A 24,000-nucleotide genomic window follows, 5' to 3' on the forward strand; every position below is an offset into this window, starting at 1 on the left:
AGGAGAGAGAAAGTAAACTCTCTCCCCACCCCCAATACTTTGCTATTTTCCTTTCCCGGGAGGAAGTGACAGCTATTACGAAACTTGGCCGAAAGATATTTTCGAAAAGAAACGAGTTATTGTTGTGGTGGGGTTTAGTGTTTTGGTAGATATCGAAGGAGGAAGAAGGGAATAGGAGAAAGAGAAAGTGAAACAATGGGCGTACTTAGATATATACGTATATAGATACACATATATGCACACACACACACACACACATATATATAAATAAATAAATAAATACATATATAAACATACATACACACACATATATACATACACGTAAATACATACATATATAAACACATTCGCAATACATATATATATATATATATATATATATATATTATAATGTATAAATAAATATATACATACATACATAGACGCATACATCATTATATATATACACACACACGAGACGGAAAGAGAGCGGGGGTGGGTGTAAACAGAAGCATGACACTAGTTTTATTTAAGACTTTTACTGAACAGGCATAAAGTCAAATTTGTACAAATAAAACATCATCATCATCATTGCTATCATCGTCATGATTACTCAAGTTTGATAGCTGAGTCATTTTGCAAAATCCAGCTGACTGTTGAGGAAATTGAGAGGAAACAAGCACTTTTAAAATATACTGAAGTAGCCACAATATTAACTGAATTGGTAGGGAGAAGAAGAAGAAAAATAACGAAAAAGAAAAAAAACAGAGAGAAAGAGAAAGAGATGCCAATGCGAGCCAACGAGCTTACTGTTCAAATATGCAATGCGATATATAAGGAGAGAGAGAGAGAGAAAGTAGAGTAGTTTTCGTTAACAAATATTTGAATATTTTGTTAATTATAGATAATTGTTTGATGTGGCGGGTGGGAGTGCTTTGGAGGAGGTGTGTGTGTGTGTGGACTGAAGTCTGAGAGCGACTTTTGCAAACAAAAAAGAACAAGTTGTATTCGAAAATGAAAATTAGAGAGGAAAACATTATCTACGAAAATTATGAGAACCAAGGCTTGGTTTAGTGGAAGAGTGCAAGGTGTGTGTGTGTGTGTGTGTGTGTGTGTGCGTTTATGTATATTCATGTCTGTGTGTTAGTGTGTTTATGTGTGCGTGTCTGGGTTTGTGTTTATGTAGATTTGTGTGTGTGTGTGTGTGTTAGTGTTGATATGTATGTGTTTGTGAGTGAGTTTATGTGTGTATATATGTATATATATATACACACACACACACACACACATAATTATGTGTACGTACATACGTGTGTGCATGATGCGGTGTGTGTGTGCATACGTGTCCGTGTTTGTGTGCCTGGTGCGGTGTGTGTGTTTGTTTGCGCACGCGCGTATGGTGTGTGTTTATGTGTATATATATGTGTGAGTATATTTATGTGTATGTAGGTTTAATTGTGCGCGTGTGTTTATGTGAAAATGTGGGTATCCATATTTTTTGCGATTCGAGTAAAAGAAACAAAAACATTCATAAATTAAACAATAAAATCACTGCCTCATCCCCCCACCCCACCCCAACACCACCGCCATCAGTTACTCCGGCCCGACATAAACCCCGGAAGTACGTCATGCTGCTTGCTTGCCGAACATCTGTTTCCTCATCATTTCCGTATATTTTCCTCAACTAACAGGTTACATTGACATATTCTGGACAATTAGCAAGTTATGCTACAAACGTATTTTGACACCGATCACCGAAATACTTGTTTATTATAAAACTAACTAAATAAACTTGATCTCTGATGTTTGCTGTCGTCCACTCCTCGCTACTTTACTAAGTATACAGACATCGCAATTGTAACTTTTCTAGATCAAGTGGCCCGTTATATGATTGAGTTAACCAGACATCGTTAGCTTTATGTATCAGCAAACCAATTTACATGGTCTATTAAAAAACAGCAAGTTATGTATGTGTGAGAGAGAGAGAGAGAGAGAGAAATATAAAGTCAGACGGTATATTTATTTCACTGGTTGATATCCATAAAATTACGATCGTTTCGCAGCCAACATCATGGAAAAATAATTTTATTATATAATATTGCTTACCAACCACATGGTTCTGGGTTCAGTCCCATTGCGTGGCATCTACTATAGCCTCGGGCCGACCAAAGCCTTGTCAGTGGATTTGGTAGACGGAAACTGAAAGAAGCCCGTCGTATATATATATATATATATATATATATATATATATATATATATATATATATATATATATATATATATATGTGTATGTGTGTATATGTTTGTGTCTATGTTTGTTGAAATCGACAGGAGTGACAATCATTATCCTTATCATCAAAATCCTTGATTGTATCTGATGAACCATTTAACGATCTTGAAATACCGTATATCGTCTGCTCTCATCTAAACAGCCCCTTGAGGAAACGCATAATGATAATTCTATAGACACTACAGCAATACCACGGCCGCTCCTGATTTATTTGTGTTTTTTTTAATACTGTACGTCTATAATAGATGCTTTCTCAAGACGAATACCGGAGGTTAAAAGGCTTTCAACGGTTATGCCTGCTTTAAGCACGATATACTGATTGATAAAATATAAAATTACTGAAAGAGAGCATCCACAACTAGAATAAATAAATCAACAACTTTTCATGAAAGCAATGGAGATTCTACAAGGGAACTCAATTTGCTGGAAGTAACAGTAAAATTCCCCTCATATCTCTCGCTCTAATATCTTGAAAAACAAGAAGCACGAAGTGGAAACGCTACGACTCTAGAGAAGTAAAAATGTAGTCCTAAGAACATCAAAGCCTAAGAAAAAGGCTAAAGTACTTTTGACCCTAGATCTCTGTCCCATCGGAGATGATCTGGGGCTAAATAACATCGGAAGAGGAGGGGTTTTTTTTTTTTTACGAAAGCTTTAACGAAAGATCAATTATTTAACAAAATTCCTCGTGTATGACACAGCAAGCCTACTGTTTCATTAAACTACGAACTACACTTAAAAATACTCGGAGATTTATTTTAGAGATTAAATATTTCAATATTGATACAACTCAAGTTAAATAAATGCGGTGAGCTGGTAGAATCGCTAAACACGCGGGATAAAATACTTAGCGGCATTTCGTCCGTTTCTATGTTCTCTATGTTCTCATTTCAAATTCCGCCGAGGTCGACTTTGCTTTTTATCCATTCGGTGCTGAGAAAATAAGTACCGGGGTCGATATAATCGACTAGCTTCCTCCCCAGAAATTTCAGGCCAAGCAAAAAGGGTATTTAACCCATTACCTCTCATAATTTTATTAACTGGAATTTTTTTTATGAAACTTTGATTTCTAGCATAAAACAGCCTTAGAAACACGCTGGAGTGATCAAAATAACATTTCAAAATAACATTTTAAATAGAAATAAGCGAGATATTGGGTGAAAAATTAGCAAACCTCATTTGAATATCAGAGAAATATACCTAGTAGATATAGCAAAAAGTTAGATATGTGTAAATATTGACAGATAATTACGAAATTTGTAATTTTTAAGTGATCTCATATGAGATCACTGGTAGGTAATGGGTTAAGTTAAAATAATCGTCATCTTCAAATACAATTAGCTACAGCGTACTGATGAGATCAAAACTAGATCGATATTTTGATGTTTCTGATTTGTGCCCAAGGCTTTGACAGACAATGATTTTGAAAGGAAAGAGTCAGTTAATATAATCAACCCCAATATTTGACGGGTACTGTAATTTATCGACCTTCGGAAGGATGAAAGGCAAAGTTGACCTCAGCAGAATTTGAGCTCAAAACTTAAGGAGCCAGAAGAAATGTCACTAAGCGTTTTCCCGACGCTCTAACGATTCTACCAGCTCCTTGCTTTCCAATATTTAATTAACGTAAGGCGGCGAGCTGACAGAATCGTTAGCAGGCCGGGCAAATCTTAGCGGCATTTTGTCCGTCTTTAGGTTCCGAGGCCGACTTTGCATTTCATCCTTTCAGGGTCGATAAATTAAGTACCAGTGAGCACTGGGGTTGATGTAATCGTCGTGCCCCTCCCCCCAAATTACTGGCCTTGTGCCGAAATTTGAAACCAATATTTAATTAACATAAAGGTTAATTAATTATTCTACCACGTAGCTAGCTCGGTCCCATCCTTGACCAAAACTCAAAGGATGTGTTCACAACTGGATATGATGACGTAAACCTGTTGTATGTCTAATTTTCTGATTCAGAATGACGTCTGACCTTTATCTGTCATGAATAATGAATGACATAATTTTGTTTCTATCATTGTCAGTAGACTCCTACTGGGTTATTTATTTATTTGTCTGTCTGTCTGTTTGTTTGTTTGTTATTTAAGGCGGTGGCGAGCTGGCAGAATCGTTAGCAGGCCGGGCGAAATGCTTAGCGGTATTTCGTGCGTCTTTGCGCTCTGAGTTCAAATTCCGCCGGGTCGGTCGACTTCATCTTTCATCCTTCCAGGAATCAATAAAATAAGTAACAATTGAACACGGAGATCGATCTACTCGGCATAGCCCCTCCCCTCCCCCGAAATTGCTAGCCTCGTGTCAAAATTTCAAATCACTATTATTATTATTAACAACAACAACAACAACAACAACAACAACAGCTGCTGCTGCGATGTGGCAGAATCGTTAGCACGCTGGATGGAGTGCTTAGCGCTACTTCGCCCGTCGCTGCGTTCTGAGTTCAAATTCCACCGAGGTCGGCTTTGCCTTTCATCCTTTACGGGGTTCGATAAAATAAGTACCAGTTGAACACTAATGTCGATGTAATCGACTATTCCCTTCCCCAAAATTTCAGGTCTTGTGCCTATACTGGAAAGGATTATTATTATTATTATTATTATTGGGATGGTATTCTTTTACTACTAAACCCAGCTCATCTTTGATGGGTTAAACTTCGTGTTAAGACAATAATTGAAAGTTCACGTCTGTCACGAAGCTCTTCCGGTATTCAAATTATTCAATTCACCCAGTTTACTACACACGAACACACGTTGCTAGTGAGAAGTTATCGGTTATTTCTAGCAGACTGGGATCCTGCATACAGACGTTCCCTCGCCCTCGGCTGTCAACTACAGTAGGGCAGGTTTAACAAAAGAACGAATGATTTTCGACGCTTTTACTGCTCAGATTCGTTCATAACGCATCGAAAACTATAGAAACTAAATATAAATTTCACCTTCAAAGTGAACAGGTGAAATAGGGAAAGGTTACCGCTTTTTTCAAAATCCCGAAATATAGTTGATTGGGGGAGAGGTTGTCTTCTTTTGTGGGGTAACTTTTGTACAAAACCAAATATTAAGGAATGGATGGATCTTTTCTGTTTGGTTCACATTTCTTGAAATTGTAAAATTAAGTCACAATTTGGTATATTGATGTAATTTTTCACGTTGAATCTGATGTTGTTATTCATTTCTTCCAGAAAAGTTTTAGAAAAATGTTACAGAGGTTTAAGATTTGATCATTTTTACCCAATCAGAAAACAGGATTTGGAAGCTGGCATTTTGTATTCTAGTGTATGAGGGGGATTAGTGTATTTGGGATTATAGTGCATGGTGGTGGTGGTGGTGGGAGTTAATCTATTGACTCATCCCCCAATAGTTAGCAGGTATTGTACCGTATCAACTTCAGAAAGATAAAAAAAAACAAAAAAAAAGCGTTCTTAAAGAGATGAAAATTACCTATTGCACCCCACCCCCAAAGAACCGTAATTTCTTCGAATGTGTATGCTTTTAAGCACCAGAGATTATGATGCCTCAAAAACAAGAGCGGGTGGGGTGGGGTGGGGTGGGTTGCACCTCATACCAAATTCCAAAATTTTTCGCTTTCGACATTCTTTTGAAACACCAGACATTATGATTCTTCGAAAATATGTTTTTAAAATTTCTTTTACTTGTTCCAGGCATGGGGCTGCAGCCATGCTGGGGCACCGCCTTGAAGAGTTTAGTTGAACAAATCGACACCAGTGCTTTTTTTTAAAGCATGTTACTTATTCCATCGGACCCCTTTGCCAAACTGCTAGATAACGGGGTCGTAAACACACCACCACCGGTTCTCAAGCAGTGGTGGGGTACAAACACAGATACAATGACACACATACACATGTATATATATGTGTGTGTATGTGTGTGTATATATGTATATATATATATATATATATATATATATGTATATGTATATATATATATATATATATATATATATATATATATATATATATATATATATATATATATCCTCCTCCTTTTCCATTCTCCGAACTTTCTGTCTTTCCGACGAAGGGCTCCGCCCGAAACGTCATACTCTCTCTCCTTCCTTTCCCGAGCGTCCAATAACACTATCCGTATCACGTCCTCACTTTGTTGTTTTTTTGTTATTGTTTTTTGTGTTTTTTTTAACTTATATATATATATATATATGTATATATATATATATATACGACGGCCTTCTTTCAGTTTCCACAACCAAATCCATTCACAAGGCTTTGGTCGGCTAGGTGCTATGGTGTAAGACACTTGCCTAAGGTGCCAAGTAGTGGGACTGAACCCGGAACCGTGCAGTTGGGAAACAAACTTCTCACCACACACCCACCCCTACGACAATACTGTACTATATTTATAAATATCTATTTTGGTCACTCCCCCAACATTTGTATGAATTAATGTTCAGTATATAAAACACTGAATAAAAACATGCTTAGCGGTATTTCGTCTGTCTTTACGTTCTGAGTTCATATTCCACCGAGGTCGACTTTGCCATTCATCCTTTCGGGATCGATAATCAAGTACCAGTTGAGTACTGGGGTCGATCTAATCGACTGGCCCCCACTCCCCAAAAATTTCGGGCTTTGCGCCTACAGTAGAAAAGAATATCCGCAGGTTTAAGAATAACTGACCAATCCTAAACAACAGCTATCGGTCTAGCTGTAACTGACCAGATGTATACAGTATTATCCATAGGTCTAAAAATAACTGACCAGTCCTAAAAAACATCTATCGTTCTGACTATAACTGACCAAATGTATACAGTGTTATCCATATGTCTAAAAATAACTGACCAGTCCTAAAAACAGCTATCGTTCTGACTATAACTGACCAAATGTATACAGTATTGTCCATAGGTCTAAAAATAACTGACCAGTCCTAAAAAGCAGCTATCGGTCTGACTATAACTGACCAAATGTATACTAATAATGACTATTGGTCTAAATACAATTAACCAGACATTCACAAGGGGCCACAGTCTAACTCTAACTGACCAGCCCTGCACAACAAGTAGGGGCCTAAAAAGTGTTAAACACCTGCGATATGCAATTTAGTAAATCCAATTCTCTGAAACTATTTGGGTTAGTTGAGGATACAAACAGCCTGGGTCAGTGGTTCTTGACCATTTTTTAACCTAGTGAGCTTTTGAATCTCATTTTACTCAAGTGGACCCTCTTAGCCATTCGATATTTAAAAAAAAACTCTTCATATTTCTATAATTAAATATTGTTAGGAATTATATACAAATTTGCTACAATATTGTGTGTTAGGTGCAGGTGCAGGTGTGGTTGTGTGGTAAGAAGTTTGATTCTCAATCATATGGTTCTGGGTTCAATCCCACCGTGGAGTACCTTGGGCAAGTGTCGTCCACTATAACCTCAGGCCGACCAAAACGCGAGCTTCTCCAACACCACCGCTTGACAACCGGCGTTGGTTTGTTTACGTCCTCGTAACTTAGCGGTTCGGCAAAAGGGAAAGACAGAATACGTACCAGGCTTTAAAACAAAATAAATAAATAAGTAAAAGAAGTATTGGGGCCGATTCGCTCGGCATAGGTCACATATATTATCTATCATACCTTGATGCTACGCGAACCGGGACCCCCACTGACTGGTGTCTAACATTAAATATAGTGTTAAACATTTATGGTATGCAAATGAGTAGTCCCAGTTCTCCGAAGCTACTGGATTTTATGAGTATATATAAAAAGACTGGCTGATATTTCCACTGGGATTGATCAAGTGATGTAAAAACCTCTGATGAGACCCCAATAAGGTCCGAAAATCGATTAAAACTGTTCATTTTCGTCTTTTTTTCTTCTTTGCAATCTACGAAGAAATCTTTTATCTTATATCATTTACATGTTTCAGTCATTAGACTGCGGCCATGCTGGGGCACTGCTTTGAGAATTTTTTAGTCGAATGAATTGACTCTAGGGCATCTTTTAAAGCCTGATAATTATTCTACCAATCACTTTTCCAAACCGCTAGATAAGAGGGATGTAAACACGCCACCACCAGTTGTCACTTGGTGGTGGGGACAAACACAGACAAAAAACACACACACACATTGATATATATATATATATATATATATATATATATATATATATATATATATATATATATGACGGACCTCTTTCAATTTCCGTCTATTAAATCCACTCACAAGGCTTTAGTAGAAGAGGTTATAGTAGAAGACACTTACCCAAAGTGCTATACAGTGAGACTGAACCCAGAACCGTGTGGTTGGGAAGCAAGCTTCTTACCACATAGCCACGCCTGCGCCTACTGACAGCCACACCATGTTTGTATGTCTACTACGTAAAGTTACTATGACTGACCAGCGCTGCCCAACAGAAACAACTATCAATCTATGACCAGATGTATACAATAATGACCGTTGGTCAAACTCTATATATGGCTAAACCTACACCACGACAATCGGTCTGTTGTTTTAGATTTAAACTACTATAATAAAAACAGTAATAATCCTTTCTAATATAGGCTCAAGGCTTGAAATTTTGGGGGGAGGGGTAAGTCGATTACATCGACTGCAGTGCGCAACTGGTACTTAATTTATCGACCCCGAAAGGATGAAAGGCAAAGTTGACCTCGGCGAAATTTGAACTCAGAACGTAAAGACGGACGAAATGCCGCTAAGCATTTTGTCCGGCGTGCTAACGTCTCTGCCAATTCGCTACTTTTACCACAATAACAACAACAACAACATTACAGCTAATAACAGCAACAGACACACCAACGTTAAGAGATATAATAACAATAACGACAACAACACCAGACTCATACAACAATAACAACAATGTACCACATTATACATGCAGAGCTGTACAAAAACAATAGATCTGTTTAGTCAAGACTGACCGCATCAACAACAACATTAGCAAACACGGCAACAACAACAACAACAACAATAAATACTACAGATATAACAGTATCGATAACAACACTACAGCTATACAATAACAATATTACCAAACGAAAATAGGTGAGTTTGAGACAGATCAAGGCATTTAAAAAACACAGCGACATCGACAACCATAGGAATAACAAGTTTCCTTCATCAGGACAAAGGATTAAAGAACAACGAAAGGTTTGTTTAATTGAGACTGACCGGAAACGAAACAAGGCTAATAAAGACTGGAGAATGGATATCTGTTATAGAAAGGAATTGGCAAAGTGGAATTGGTGGTTTTTATGGACAGAATCCATTGTCTGCGAGAGAGAGGTGGGGGTAGAAAAGCGGGGGAGAGAGAGAGAGAGAGACAACAAAGGAAGACAAAAGAAAGAGAAACAGAATTGTGCAGAGGGTGGTGAGGGGGAACGAGCGAGTGTATATAGCTATAAACATGAATATGTATTTGACCCAATGAGTGTATAATAAGCGTAAACAAGAGTATTGAGTTGACCAAACGAGTGTGTGTGTGTGTGTATGTGTGTGAGAGAGAGAGAGAGAGAGAGAGAGAGAGAGAGAGTGTGTGTGTGTGTATGGATGTACGAATGTATATAACTAAAAACATGAATATCTAAATAACCAGATGAGTGTATATAACTGTAAACAAGATTATGAATTGACCCATACGAGTAGGTGTGTATATGTGTGTGTGTGTGTGTGTGTGTGTGTGTATGTATGCATGTATGTATGCGTATATATATATATATATATATACAAACAGGAATATAAAGAGATAGATATATGTGAACGAACGAGTGTATGTAACTATAAACATGAACATACACGTTTGTACAGCTATAAACAAGAATGTATGAGAAAGTACAGATTAATTACATAAGTACTGGAGCACTGATGGGGGGGGGGTTGATGTAATCGACAAAGCTCTCCCCACCCCCGATTCCCCTACAATTTCTAGGCCTTGTGCTTATAGCAGACAGAATTATTACCATTATTATTATTATTATTATTGTTATTATTATTATTAGAATTAGAATTATTGGTGTCTGTTGAGGAAGGGCGTTATGCTTACAGGGAGAAGATATGCGATGAGGTGGCATTCATGCCGTTTACCAATCGCAAAGATATTTAACGAGGAAGAAAGAAGACAAAACAGCAGAAAACAAAAACAAAACAAGAACAAAATAAACACAAAACAAAAACGAAGAAAAAAAAACTGAATAACAATAACAAAAAAAACATCACCTTCGTCTTTTGGTGGAGTTTCCTCGTCCATTTTTTTGTCAAAGAATTAAAGAATTATTTTGAGAAGTAAATCCAAAATATAAGGGGTTTTTTTTTTGTTGTTGTCAATGTTGTTTGTTGTTCTGTTTTGATGCGGAATCAATAAAAATAACAGTTGCAGGATGTAAAGGAGTTCCTCGTGTTGTTGCCGGTAACAACAGCGCAGCCTGGCTTCGAAATGGTGGCGGTGGCAGTGGTGGTGGGGCTTTTAAGTAACTTGTAGAATCGTCATCGTCATCAGCTGTGACAGAGACACTCCACAGTTTGTGGTGGCGACGACGACGGTGGTGGGTGGGTGGTAGTGAAGGTGGTATTAATGGTTTAAGATGGTGGTTGGCGGGGAGGGAGTGATGGTGGTTGTGGTGGCGGAGATAATGATAATGATGGCGAGGATGATGTAAATAATGGTGGTGGTGGTGGTGGAGGTGGTGCTGCAGTTTGTTAATGGTGGTGGTGGTAGTGAAGGTGGTTGGGGGGTGATGGTGGTTGTGGTGTTAGAAGTGGTGGTGGTGGTGGTGGAGATAATGATAATGATGTATATAATGGTGGTGGTGGTGCTGCAGTTTGTTAATGGTGGTGGTGGTGGTAGTGGTGGAAATAGTGATATGGTTATGATGTTGACAGTGTTGATACTGGTGGTGGTGGTAGTGGTGTTAGAAGTGGTGGTGGTGGTGGTGGTTGTTATGGTTGTGGTGATGGTGATGCTAGTGGTAGTGGTGTGATGTTCTAAATGGAGGTGGTTGACTGATGTTTGGACAAGTTGATAACGAAGAATAAAGAAATAAATAAATACAAACATATACATTAATACATCACTGCTTCATGTTCTAAGAAAAAAAAAAAAAACATGGAACAACCGTTGGTGGGGGAGGGAGGGAGCGTCTGTAGAAGGCGGCGGGGGCGGAGGCAACAGTAGGGAGTGAATGAAGGGGGCGGGGAAGGAACGGAATCACACTTTTGTCGGCTGATTCCTCTTTCTGTTTCTTCATCGAGTTGGAATGTCTGGTATTTTCCTCACTTCAACAAGAGACAATTTAACGTGTGCACGCTTCTCTGTGTGTGTGTGTGTGTGTGTGTGTACATGTATGTATATATGTGTGTGTGTGTGTGTGTGTGGATTCACTTGGATAGACACACGGTGGGTGATCAGGGAATAGAGGATTGTAAAACAAGATAACATTACAGAAAGCGGAATATTAATTTGGCAACCAAGAATAAAATAAATTATACAATGAATAAAAACTACAATATATATATATATATATATATATATATATATATATATATATATATGAAAAATCTACGTGGTAATAAAAAATTTGGAAATATTTTGGTTAAATTTCGGTAAATGAAACAGATTAAAATGATTAAAATTTATTAAAATTTTTATTGGATTCATTTCAAGAATTCTGATTTCATTTCCACCTCAATAATTAAATCTAATCAAACAAAGGTGCCGGTACGCTGTCGCCTAGCCTGCTAGAAATAACAGCTAGATCAACTTCAAATCCTACTTCCCCCATCACACACACCACATGCACGTCTTAGTAAAACGAAAGGCATGTTGAATAATGTCACTGTACATCAGTGGTTTTCAACCGGGGTTGAAAAAAGATTTCCTTTTTCTTTTTTTTTATTAAAATTTATCTGCAATGAACTGGTTGCACTTTTACAATACACAAAATATTTCAATTATTTTATGCAATTCCTAATAACATTTAATTATAAAATGGTTGAGAAACACTGTTCTACATATTCTGAAATAGACGGGATGGTCGTGGTCGGAATACCTATAATCTGTTCGATGACAACTGATCTACGATTAAACAACGTAAACCTGATCACAGACTTGTTCCCTGTCGTCTGCTATTTACAATTTGCCCCCTCCAAACATCAAAATCGCAAACAATCCAAATATTTCCTTAAAACGTGAAATATGCCGTTAAAATTTGACAGGAATTTCTTTGGGCGTATCTGTTTTATTTTTCTTGGAAATATTTGAAAAGCAAGAAATGTTTCTAATCAATCTTGAAGCTTCCCTGTCCGATTTAATTTTCTTCTTTTGCCGTGAGGTTCAAAAGCTCGCTTCCCAGTCTTGTGGTTTCTGGTTCAGTTCCACAAAACAAAATAAAACAGGAGATTCAGTTAAGTTCTTTCTTATCACTGTATCGACCCGACTATTGGATGTTGTTATATACCGCTGGACACAATGCGCTTCCTCGTATTGTTGTAGCTTTTAAACGATGCTACCCTACTGTCTAGGCGGGCGTGCCAACATTCCCCACCCTCACTCAACGGAACGCCAATCTGTCACAGAGAGACCCATTTACAGCTGAGTGGACTGGAGCAACTGTGAAATGAAATGTATTGCTCAAGAATACAACGTACCGCCGGTCTGGGAATCGAAACCACGATCTTGCGATCGTGAGAGCAACACCTCTAACCACAAGGCCACGCCCCTTCACAAACTCTTTATCATGACATCAGGTTAGCAATGCTCGGGCACTAGACGAATAACAACGAACAATAGACCATCTTGTCTCGGGATGGCCTGTGCTGACAACCAAACGAATACAAAAATTTCCACTATAGGATAGGACAGTATTTACATTGGAAAATATGTAAACACTACAAAATCTGCACTGCTGCTTACTGGTATGAACATCATCCTGAACCAATCGTTGAAGGTAAAAATGTCACTATCCTCTGGGATTTTCTAGTCAACACCGACAGAACGATCCAGGCTAATCGACCAGACATAATTATTAAAGACAGGGAAGAAAATACTTGCACACTAATAGATGTAAGTGTTCCTATTGATAAAAGTATATCTGTAAAGGAATTTGACGAATTAAGTAAATATAAGGACCTGGAAATTGAAATACAAAAGATGTGGCATCTTAAAGCGGGAACTGTTCCTGTTATTGTAGGTGCTCTAGGTATTATAAAAAGGGGATGTCAGAAACATCTAGATAAGTTCCTAGGAGAACCATGTGTCAGAGAAATCCAGAAGATTGTTGCTGACAAGAAAAAACCCTCTCCATATAAATGTCTGTGTTGTATTACATGAAGATGTTTCGCTACTGCCCCTGCCACTTCCCCTCCCCAAGCTTTCAGTCAAAATGTAACATCTCTTATCCTTCACTTGCCCCAGGATGCTGGGTGTGTCTCAGCAAGTGATTGCAACAAACATACAGATTAAAAGTAAATAATAATGATAATAAAGGTTTCAAGTTTTAGCTCAAACCCAGTAATTTCAGTGGAGGGAGCAAGTCACTTACATCGACCCCAGTGTGCAACTGGTATTTTCTTGACCCTGAAAGGGACGAAAGGCAAAGTCAACCCTGGCGGAATTAGAACTCAGAACATAATGCCGCTAAGTACTTTTGTCTGACGTGCTAATAATTCTGCCAGCTCGCCATCTTAAAGGAATTTGCTCAATTCACACCAAATTTGAGCGTGTGTGCATGTGAGAATGATGATGATGATGACGATGACGATGATGATGACGATGATAAAACTGAAACAAATACCACAAGGTACTTCAGTTTCGTGTTCTAATGATTCTGCCAATCACAGGAAATAAATAAGTTTAGCTCCTGTTGAGAGTTTCTTAAAATGAGAGACAAGGAAATAGCTGAGGAAATCCCTTCGAATTCTTTCGCATTAACTTTCCCCTAGATTTATTTTAAGCATTTATAGGAAATCTAAGGACATTCCGATTTAGAACTTCCAGTGCGAATATTTGGGATTTTTATTCATTTATTAATATAATTCCATGAGAAAAGAATAAGAAAACCTCAACTAATAGACATGATGGGGGAGAACAGAGGTGATGGCTAAAATATTTAACAGTCAAACGTTCTAGAAATTGGCCAAGAATGTCGGATGGGATGTCTCACAGTATTCTGACACTTGCTGTTCTAAGTTCAAATCCTACCAAGAAGTTTGCTTCCCAACCACATGGTTCCAGGTTCAGTCCCACCACGATGGTACTTTGGGCAAGTGTTATTCTATTTATAGCGTTGGGTCAACCGAAGCCTTGTCAGTGAATTTGGTAGATGGAAACTGAAGGAAGCCCGTCGTGTACATGTGTATGTGTGTGTGCGTGTGTGTCTTTGTGCTTCCACCACTTGACAGTGTTGGTTTGTTTACATCCCTGTAACTTAACAGTTCAGCAAAAATATATCAAGAGGATAAGTACGAGACTTAAAAAAAGGAATAAGTACTGGTGAGAGGGGCCGATTTGCTGTGACTAAAACCCCCTTCAAGGTGGTGCCCCAGCATGGCCACAGTCCAATGACTGAAACAAATGATGATGATGATGATGATGATCCTTTCTGCTATAGGCACAATGCCTGAAATTTTAGAAGGGACTAGCCGATTACATCGACCCCAGTGCTTCACTGGTACTTAATTTATTGACTCTCGAAAGGAATAAAGGCAAAGTTGACCTCAGCAGAATTTGAATTCAGAACGTAGCAACAAGCGGCAAATGCCACTAAGCATTTTGCCCAGCGTGCTAACGATTCTACCAGCTCGTTGCCTAATAATAATGATAATAATAATAATAATAAGACAAAATAAACAAAAATAAGACAAATAAAGAAATAGATAAATGAAATTATTTAAAGAAAAAAGGATAAATAAAACAAGAATGAGACAGAACACGAAATATATATGTATCTGTGTGATGTGCATTAGAAGGACCATCCCCTGCTATCCTTTTGTGCCCCCCTCCCCCTGCACTCTGCTCCTTGTTCCAAAGGATTGCCCACTCCCTTTTTACTCTTTACTAAGCAATAAAACGGTAGTTTGAGCTGGGGGGGGGATTTCTTTTTCAGTTTCTTTTTTTCTTGGGTGTTTTTTTGCTTGTTTGTTGTTTTTTTTTGTTTTTTTTTGTATTGCAGTTGAAGAGATGTTTCTCAAAGTAATTTGGCAGCAAACGTGCAGTGAAGGGAGGAATGTTCTCGACATTTTGGAGTGAATTTGGGAAAGAACCAGAAATGAATAAAAAGAAGAAAAGCTAAAAAGAAAGAAAAAAAAAAACTGGAGGAAGTAGGGTGGGAGGAGGGAAAGGTTGGGGAGAAGGGTGAGGGGGAAACGTAATGGAACTGAGATGGAACAGTGAGGTGGTGGTGGTGGGTGCATGGGGAGAAAGTCTGCATGAGAATGGTAGAGGAAGCAGGAAAACTGTCGTACCTTATTTACATCACTATCATCAGCATCATCGCTGTCATCATCACTGTCACCATCAATCGTCATCATCACCATTAGCATCATCATCATTGTCATCATCATCATCACTGAGACCATCACCATCATCATTATCACCACTAGCATCATCATTGTTGTCATTTTAATATCTACATTTCCATGCTTGGCAAGATCAGATAAAACTGTGATGAAGCACAATCTTCTATGACTAGGTGCCCTTCCTGTAGCCCACACTCACTTATTTCTAAATAAACAGTCATCCCCCTATCCCACCTCACCCCACCCCCATCAAACAATGAAGCTGTCGGGGATTCAATTTGTCACCAAAGGACACAGAAAGTAAAGTGCCTGAAAAAATACCACAAGGTATTTCGTTTGATAAGATTTAGCAGGTCAGGCATCCATGTTAAGACTATCCAGCTTTGGTGTGCTTTGGCGCTTATGATGGAATATACCAGAATAGCTGAAAAGATTGTAATATTCAGAGAGAGAGAGAGAGAGAGAAACAGACAGACAAACGGACAGAAAATGGACAAACAAACAGATAGACTGGATAGATGGACAAACAGGCAGACTGATAGACAGACAAATGGACAGATGGTCAGAGGCACAGACAAACATGTGGACAGACAGATGGATGGACAGATAGAGAGAGACTGACCTTTGTTTGTGCGTGTCTGAGTGAGAACTCTTCTGATACCAGAGACATGTTTCTGGAAGTTCTTGTAATCTTGGTCAAAGGAAGAACCATGAAAAAGTTGGATGGCTTCGTTTAATAATTTCATTGTATTAGCTTTTTGAGAGGCACTAAAGGTCTGGAGCTGAAAGACAAAGCAAAATGCATACATAATATATATATATATATTGAGACAAATAAAATGCAAACATTGTGTGTGTGTGAGAGAGAGAGAGAGAGATGGACGCTCCCGTCAAGGACGACATATGAGAGCAATCAGATTTTGCTGAATGTCATGCACAGGTGATTTGTTTACAGTGATCAAATCTTTGTGCCACACATTAGCTCACTCTCTACATCGAATCAACATATATATATATATATATACATATATATATATATATATATGTACATATATATATATATATATATATATATAGATAGATAGATCAGATTGGAGCCTGGTGTAGTCATCTGGTTCACCAGTCCTCAGTCAAATCGTCCAACCCATGCTAGCATGGAAAGCGGACGTTAAATGATGATGATGATGATTATATATATATATATATATATATATATATATATATATATATTTATTTATGCGTGTGTTTATCCCCCACTGTCATTTGACAACCGATGTTGGTGCGTTTATGTCCACGTATCTTAGCAGTTCAGCAAAAGGAACCAATAGAATAAGTACTAGGCTTACAAAGAATAAGTCCTGGGGTCGATTTGTTTGACTAAACGTGGTGCCCCAGCATGGCCGCAGTCAAATCACTAAAACAATTAAAAGAATAAAAGAATGTGTGTGTGTGTGCGAGCGCCTGTGTGTGCGCGCACGCGTTTGTCCCCCACGACCAGTTAACAACAGGCGTTGGTGTATTTAGGTTCCTGTAACTAAGCGGTTTGACAAAACGAACCGATAGAATACTGGGCTTTAAATTAAATAAGTACTGGGCTCGATTTGTTTGACTAAAAATTTTTCAAGGCCGTACTGAAGCATGGCCAGAGTCTAATGACTAAAACCAGTAAACGAAAAACGACAAGAAAAGACAATGTATGGACGATGTGCGTCTGTGTAGAAGTAGAGAAAGAAAGAGAGAACGTGTGAATACGTGTGTGACGACAGTTACTAATCTAACAAGATTTACTGTCCTATAAATATCTAAGTTGTACGAAGCAGGGGTTAATAATACAAATGGTACTGTATTAATCCTATTGCACCTGGTCCAGGTGAAAAAACTCCTGCTTCTCTCCCTTGCAACAGGTGTCACTAATTGCAGTCGACAAGGCGGTTCGATTGTAAGAATGAGAGACGCTAGCAGCAGGTAGAAGGGAGATAACCTGACTTTGTCTTCCGGGAGATTACGCAGACCGATACAAACAAATACATGCAATTATATATTATGATATAATATACATACATACATATATATATATATATATATATATATATATATATATATATATATATATATATAGATAGATAGATAGATAGATAGATATATACATATTTATTTATATAAGGGCATTACTATACATAAATAAATGCCCTTACATAAATAAATATATATTTTGGGAATAAATGATGGATTTTTTTCCCCCTTATGAGGTTTTTTTCACGCTAGCTACTTGATAAATTCTTGTAAAAGAATTCATCCTATTATTGAATTTATATATATATATATATATATATATATATATATATATATATATATATATGCACATAGAGAAGTACATACATATATGTGTGCATACACACACACACACACACACATAAATATATATATATATATATATATATATATACACACACATATACATATATATATATATATATACACATATATACTTTTCTACTATTCTAAGCACAAGGCCGGAAATTTTGCGGGAGGGAGCCAGTCGATTAGATCGACTCTACTACACAACTGGTATACTTAATTTATCGACCCCGAAAGGATGAAAGGCAAAGTCAACCACAGCAGGGTTTGAACTCAGAACATAAAGCCAGACGAAATACCGCTAAGCATTTCGCCTGGCATGCTAACGTTTCTGCCAGCACGCCAGTAATCAGCTAGTCCATCTTCAGTCACGTGGGGGTGTTCAGGATTCTCCCTTAACAAATTACAAATTACAACATTTGTTTCTGCACACTGGCAACAGCTGCAAGTTGCAGAGTTTTCAGTCTTACATAAATTACATAAATTATTTTAAGACGATGGTGATGACGATATGTTTGTATACAAAAGTGTATGTGTTTGCATGATTGTGTCTTCTCCTGACATACCATAATTGTAAACAGGGGGGGTATGATACCTTTTGAGGACACAGGTGAGTGTCAGCAAAAGGTCAGCTGACTGTAGAAAATCTGCCTGGAGAAACTTCATTTGACCCAAGCAAGAATAGAAAGAAAAAAGGACATTCAAACGATGATGATGGTGAATGTCTAATTTGAAATAAAATGAAGAATTTACCTGCTTGGTTTGAGTGTCTTTCGCAATTTTACTGAGGAATGTCATTATGTGTTGTCTGAGTAAAGGCTGAGCAGCTCTCCATAGAACAACCATTTGTTGACGAAGCCTTTTAAACAGAAAAGGAGACATGTTTGTAAAGAAAACTGCAGAATAATTAATTAAGATGGAGAAATTACTGTAGAATGTAGATCATTATTGCGAAAACAAAATATTGAAGATTTCTCTAAATGGAAAACATGATTTTAGGAATCTGAAAGAATTATGAAATTTTAACAGGCATAAAACAGGTAGAATATTTGAGCCGGATCTGACTGGTTTAACGTTTTAGCATTAAGATTACTGCGTCAAATGTAACACTTAGTTATTCAGACTATATTGAATTAATCCTGTATTATCTCATAGCTTCGAGATGTCAATGATGTGATTGTACGCTTTTAGAATGACATTGTAGGGTGGGTGTGAGAGGCCAGATCTTGACAATTTGAACATAAAACAAGTCAGATTACTCTGTCAAATATAATGCTTATCTATCCACGTTGTTTTGAATTAATTATGCATTATCTTGTAGCTACGAGATTTCAATGATGTGATTGTTTACTTTTAGAATGACATTGTAAGGTACGTGTGAGAGGCTGAATGTGGCTGATTTGAATGCAAAATAGATTGAATATTTGGCCTGGATAGGGCTGGTTTGACCCTTCAGCATTCAGATCACCCTGTCGAAAGTAATCCTCATTTATTCGCGTTGTTTTGAATTAATCATGGATTATCTCAGAGCTTTGAGATTTATGGCTGCGTGTTTAAGAAACTTGCTTCCAAACCATGTGGTTTTGAGTTTGGTCTCACTATGCTGCATCTTGAGTGAGTATTTTCTCTATAGCCCTGGGCTGGCCAATGCTTTGTGAGTGAATTTGGTAGACAGAAATGTGTGGTGGTCTGTGGCGTGGGCACACTTGCGTGTGCGTGTGTGTGTGTGCATGTGTGTGTGTGTGTGAGTGTGTCTGTCTATCCCTCTACTGCTCGACAATTGGTGTTGTTTTGTTTATGTCCCTGTGACCTAGCAGTTTAGCAAAAGAACCTAATAAAATAAGTACTAGACAAAAAAAAAAAAAAAGCACCAGAGTCGATTTGTTTGACTAAACCCTTCAAAGTAGTGCTCCCGCATGGCCACATGCAGCCCAATGACTGAAGCAAGTAGAAGACAGGAAAGACGAAGTGATATTCTTACCTTGAGGCTTCATTGCAAGCTTCAGAATGAGGAGGCGGAATGACTAAAAGAATTGCAGGAACTTCACCTTCTTTGCCACGACAATTTCTTATCTGAGAATAAAAGACAACATTTTATAATTATTCCTCAATAAAGACATCATTTAATTTGTTTCATAGAAGACTTTTTTTATGTCAGACGTTTGAGCTAACAACGGGAAGAAATCTCTAACCATTGACCCTTTAGCTTACAGATTGAGGAGCATAATACCCGGAGAATATTTGGTCTGGATACGGCTGGACTTTAACCCTTTAGCATTCAGATTACTGGCATATGTAATACTTGTTTATTACCTCCACCTTAGCAAAGACGGAGGTATTGTTTTCAGTTGTGTTTGTTTGTCCGTGGATAAGATATCTCAAGAACTGCTGGATGGATTTGGATGAAACTTTCAGGGATGTTTGGCCTCGTAACTGGCACAAACTGATTAGATTTGGGGATCGATCCAGTACTGGACAAGAATTTTGGATTAATTTTCCTGTTTTTTTACCTAATTTTTGAGAGTGGTTGTGTTCATTTTTAGTATTCTCGTTGGTGAGAACAGTTGAGTTTATTTCAGATATTCTCATTTTAAAAATCATCTCCAGCTAATCATTGAGAGGATGTTGGTGTTGCCTTGACAGAGGTTTGTGCTCTCTGAAGTTTAAAATCCTCATCTGGCCCTTTCAGCATTTAACAGAGTTTAAAATCTCCATCTGGTTCTCCAAACATTTAGTAAAGTTTATCACCCTCATCCAATCCTTGATGCATTTTTAAAGAATTTCAAAACCCTATTTGGTCCTTGGTGCATTTTGTAGGGTTCACTCTATCACAAGCATTCAGAGCAGGTCTCCTCTGGTCAGAGAATGTCAAACCCAATATTTTCATAAGCAGCTCCCAGCTGTAGTAATACCGGAAACCTAGTTTCTTCCCAGCCACTCGTCATGGGTATTGTGTTACTCCCTTTTCAGACCCAGTCACATAAAAACATAATAAAAAAACAACACAACCAAGTGATGTTGGCTATGTCTACAAATACTTACTTTCCATCTGGCTGGATCAGAATTTTCAAGCAAGATACAAGTTTCACCTTTTACTATTAAAATCTGAAACGAAAATAACAACAATAATGATAATCATTTCTCCAATAGGCACAAAGCTTGGGGTTCTTGTGGGGAGAGGGACAATCGATCACATTGACCCCGAAAGGATGAAAGGTAAAGTCAACCTTGGGAGAATTTGAACTCAGAACGTAACGATAGACGAAATACCACTAAGCATTTCACCCAGCGTTCTAACAATTCTTGCTTACGAGTTTCTCTGCCCTAGGTGTACGGAAAACACTTGGCGAGAAATGGAAGAAAATTTGAAGAAAGAAGGAAAAAAACAACAACATAATAATAATAATAATAATAATAATAATGATAATAATAATAAAACTAATAATAATAATAATAATAATAATGATAATAATAAAACTAATAATAATAATAATAATAATAATAATTATAATAATAATGATAATAATAAAACTAATAATAATAATAATAATAATAATAATAATAATAATAATAATAATAATAATAATAAAACTAATAATGATAATAATAAAACTAATAATAATAATAATAATAATAATTATAACAATAGGACCTTTTGAGTGGGATGGGCTACTCTATGTGAAGAAAATTCTAACTGGGCCACACCTGCAAGGCCGTGCACTGTTTATCTTGATATGAGATCACCATGTTGCGCACATATAGTTGTGATGCATGTGCCTGGTGTACCCTTATCAGATGGGTAGCCATGATGGGTATAATGGGCTTCATATATTTTACCCCAGTGTCACTCTGATGGCATGCACTGTGCTTTCTCACTCAATAATAATAATAATAATAATAATAATAATAGTTATATGTGAGTTAGGAACTATTCCTAAGAATTTGAACAGACGGATCAAAGAAATAGGCACAAGACCTAGGTACAGCTTCAGAAAAAAACAGTATCATTAGGGATAGCTAGGAACTTGGAAGATTCTTGGTATCTAAGGTTACTTGTTGTAGTCTGATGTTAGAATTCTTTTTTTTACCAACAGTCTAATCTGTTGTGCATGTATGAAGCAATAATAATAATAATAATAACAACAACAGCAATTTAAATAAAACCGAAGATCCACTTACAATTAATTTCTTTTAACGATGTGGTTTCATTACAAATTGTAGTTTGTAAAGTTTAAACATTGACATTTTAGAAGGCATAACCTGTTTGTTATGGTTGGTTGCTAGACAACAACACAGAAGTTAAAAATAAATCTGTATTTTATCTATACTCAAACACACACAAACCTGACATATATACATATATATATATATATATATATATATACAAATGATATATGAGCATATATATATCTTTTACTTGTTTCAGTCATTTTTTATTGAGGCCATGCGGGGGCAATTCCTTGAAGGGTCTTAGTTGCACAAATCAACCCCAGGACTTCTTTTTTAAAGCCTAGAACTTAGTCTCTTTTGCTGAACCACTAAGTTACGGGGACGTAAACACACCCAACAATGGTCGTCGAGTGGTGATGGGAGACAAATACAGACTCAAAGGCAGGCACACATACATACAGACATATATACCGTAAATCCTCGAGTATAATCCGCATTTTTTCCCCAAAATTTCAAGGTCAAAATCCCTAGTGCGTACTATATACGAGGTTAAAAATGAAAAATATTTTTTAAGCAGTGTTCGAGTCTCTATTTGCTGTCCTACAATGTTTATTCAGACGCATTTTGTAATGTCGGGCGCGAAAATACCTTAAGCTATATTTATTTTTCACTGGCTTTATTACTGTTATTTCTTTATTTTCTGCAAACAAAGTGCACAAAAAAGCTACACGTTTGCATTATGTTATATATACAATAATAATAAAGGACGTTACCGTATATATGTTTACAAACCAAGGACGTTATATAGACCTCCTTGACTCAAGTTAGAGAAGGGGTGCGTATTATACACAAGGTTTAGGTTTTTCAGAAGTACAGCCTCTAAAAATCCCCTGCATATTATACTCAAGGGCGGACTATACTCGAGGATTTACGGTATATATATGTATATATATTACAGGTTTCTTTCAGTTCCCATCTACTAAATCCTCTCACAAGGCTGTGGCCAGCCCAAGGCTACAGTAGAAGGCAGCGAGCTAGTAGGATCGTTAGCATGCCGGGCGAAATACTTAGCAGTATTTTGTCTGTCTTCATGTTCTGAGCTCAAATTCCGCCAAGGTCGTCTTTGCCTTTCATCCTTTCAGGGTTGATAAATTAAGTACCAGTTGCATAATGGAGTCGAGCTAATCGACTGGCCCCCACCCCAAAATTTCAGGCCTTGTACCTAGAGTAGAAGACACATGCCGATAACTGATGAAGGGTCGTTCTTTATGTTACTTGTCCTGTCTTCCATTTGTTTCTCTCATTTGCATATTAACTGATTTGTTTTTGTATTTCATGTTGTTTACAGTTTGTAACGTCCTGTACCCATATATGCATATATATATATATATATATATAAATTTAGTGAATGGAGTAAAACGCATATGTTAACTGCATACTTTTATTTCCAACATATGTTTTGAAGATTACAAATTATACCTTCCATAGGAATAGGTGATGTTAAGAATGTAATCTTCTCTTCAGGGAAATGCATGGGAACCAACTTAAACGTAAGACATTTTAACCGAATATGAGAACTGTATGTATATATATATATATATATATATATATATATATATATATATATAATTTATTTATTTATATATATATATATTTATATATATATATCATCTTCATCAATTAACATCCATTTTCCATGTTGGCATGGGT

At 37.2% G+C, this 24,000-nt stretch overlaps 1 protein-coding gene across 1 annotated transcript in view; it reads right to left on the reverse strand.

Annotated features, from left to right (window-relative positions):
• LOC106873493 (uncharacterized) overlaps positions 1-24,000 on the reverse strand; it is a 296,970-nt gene that overhangs the window by 147,611 nt on the left and 125,359 nt on the right. Inside the window, 4 exon segments of the mRNA XM_089339867.1 lie at positions 16,385-16,544; positions 18,874-18,979; positions 20,102-20,193; positions 21,163-21,225. Of these exon segments, the coding sequence (XP_089195993.1) occupies positions 16,385-16,544; positions 18,874-18,979; positions 20,102-20,193; positions 21,163-21,225 (421 nt within the window).

The sequence above is a fragment of the Octopus bimaculoides genome, chromosome 22 (assembly GCF_046866305.1).
Source record: "Octopus bimaculoides isolate indiv1 chromosome 22, ASM4686630v1, whole genome shotgun sequence".
Lineage (NCBI taxonomy): Eukaryota > Metazoa > Mollusca > Cephalopoda > Octopoda > Octopodidae > Octopus > Octopus bimaculoides.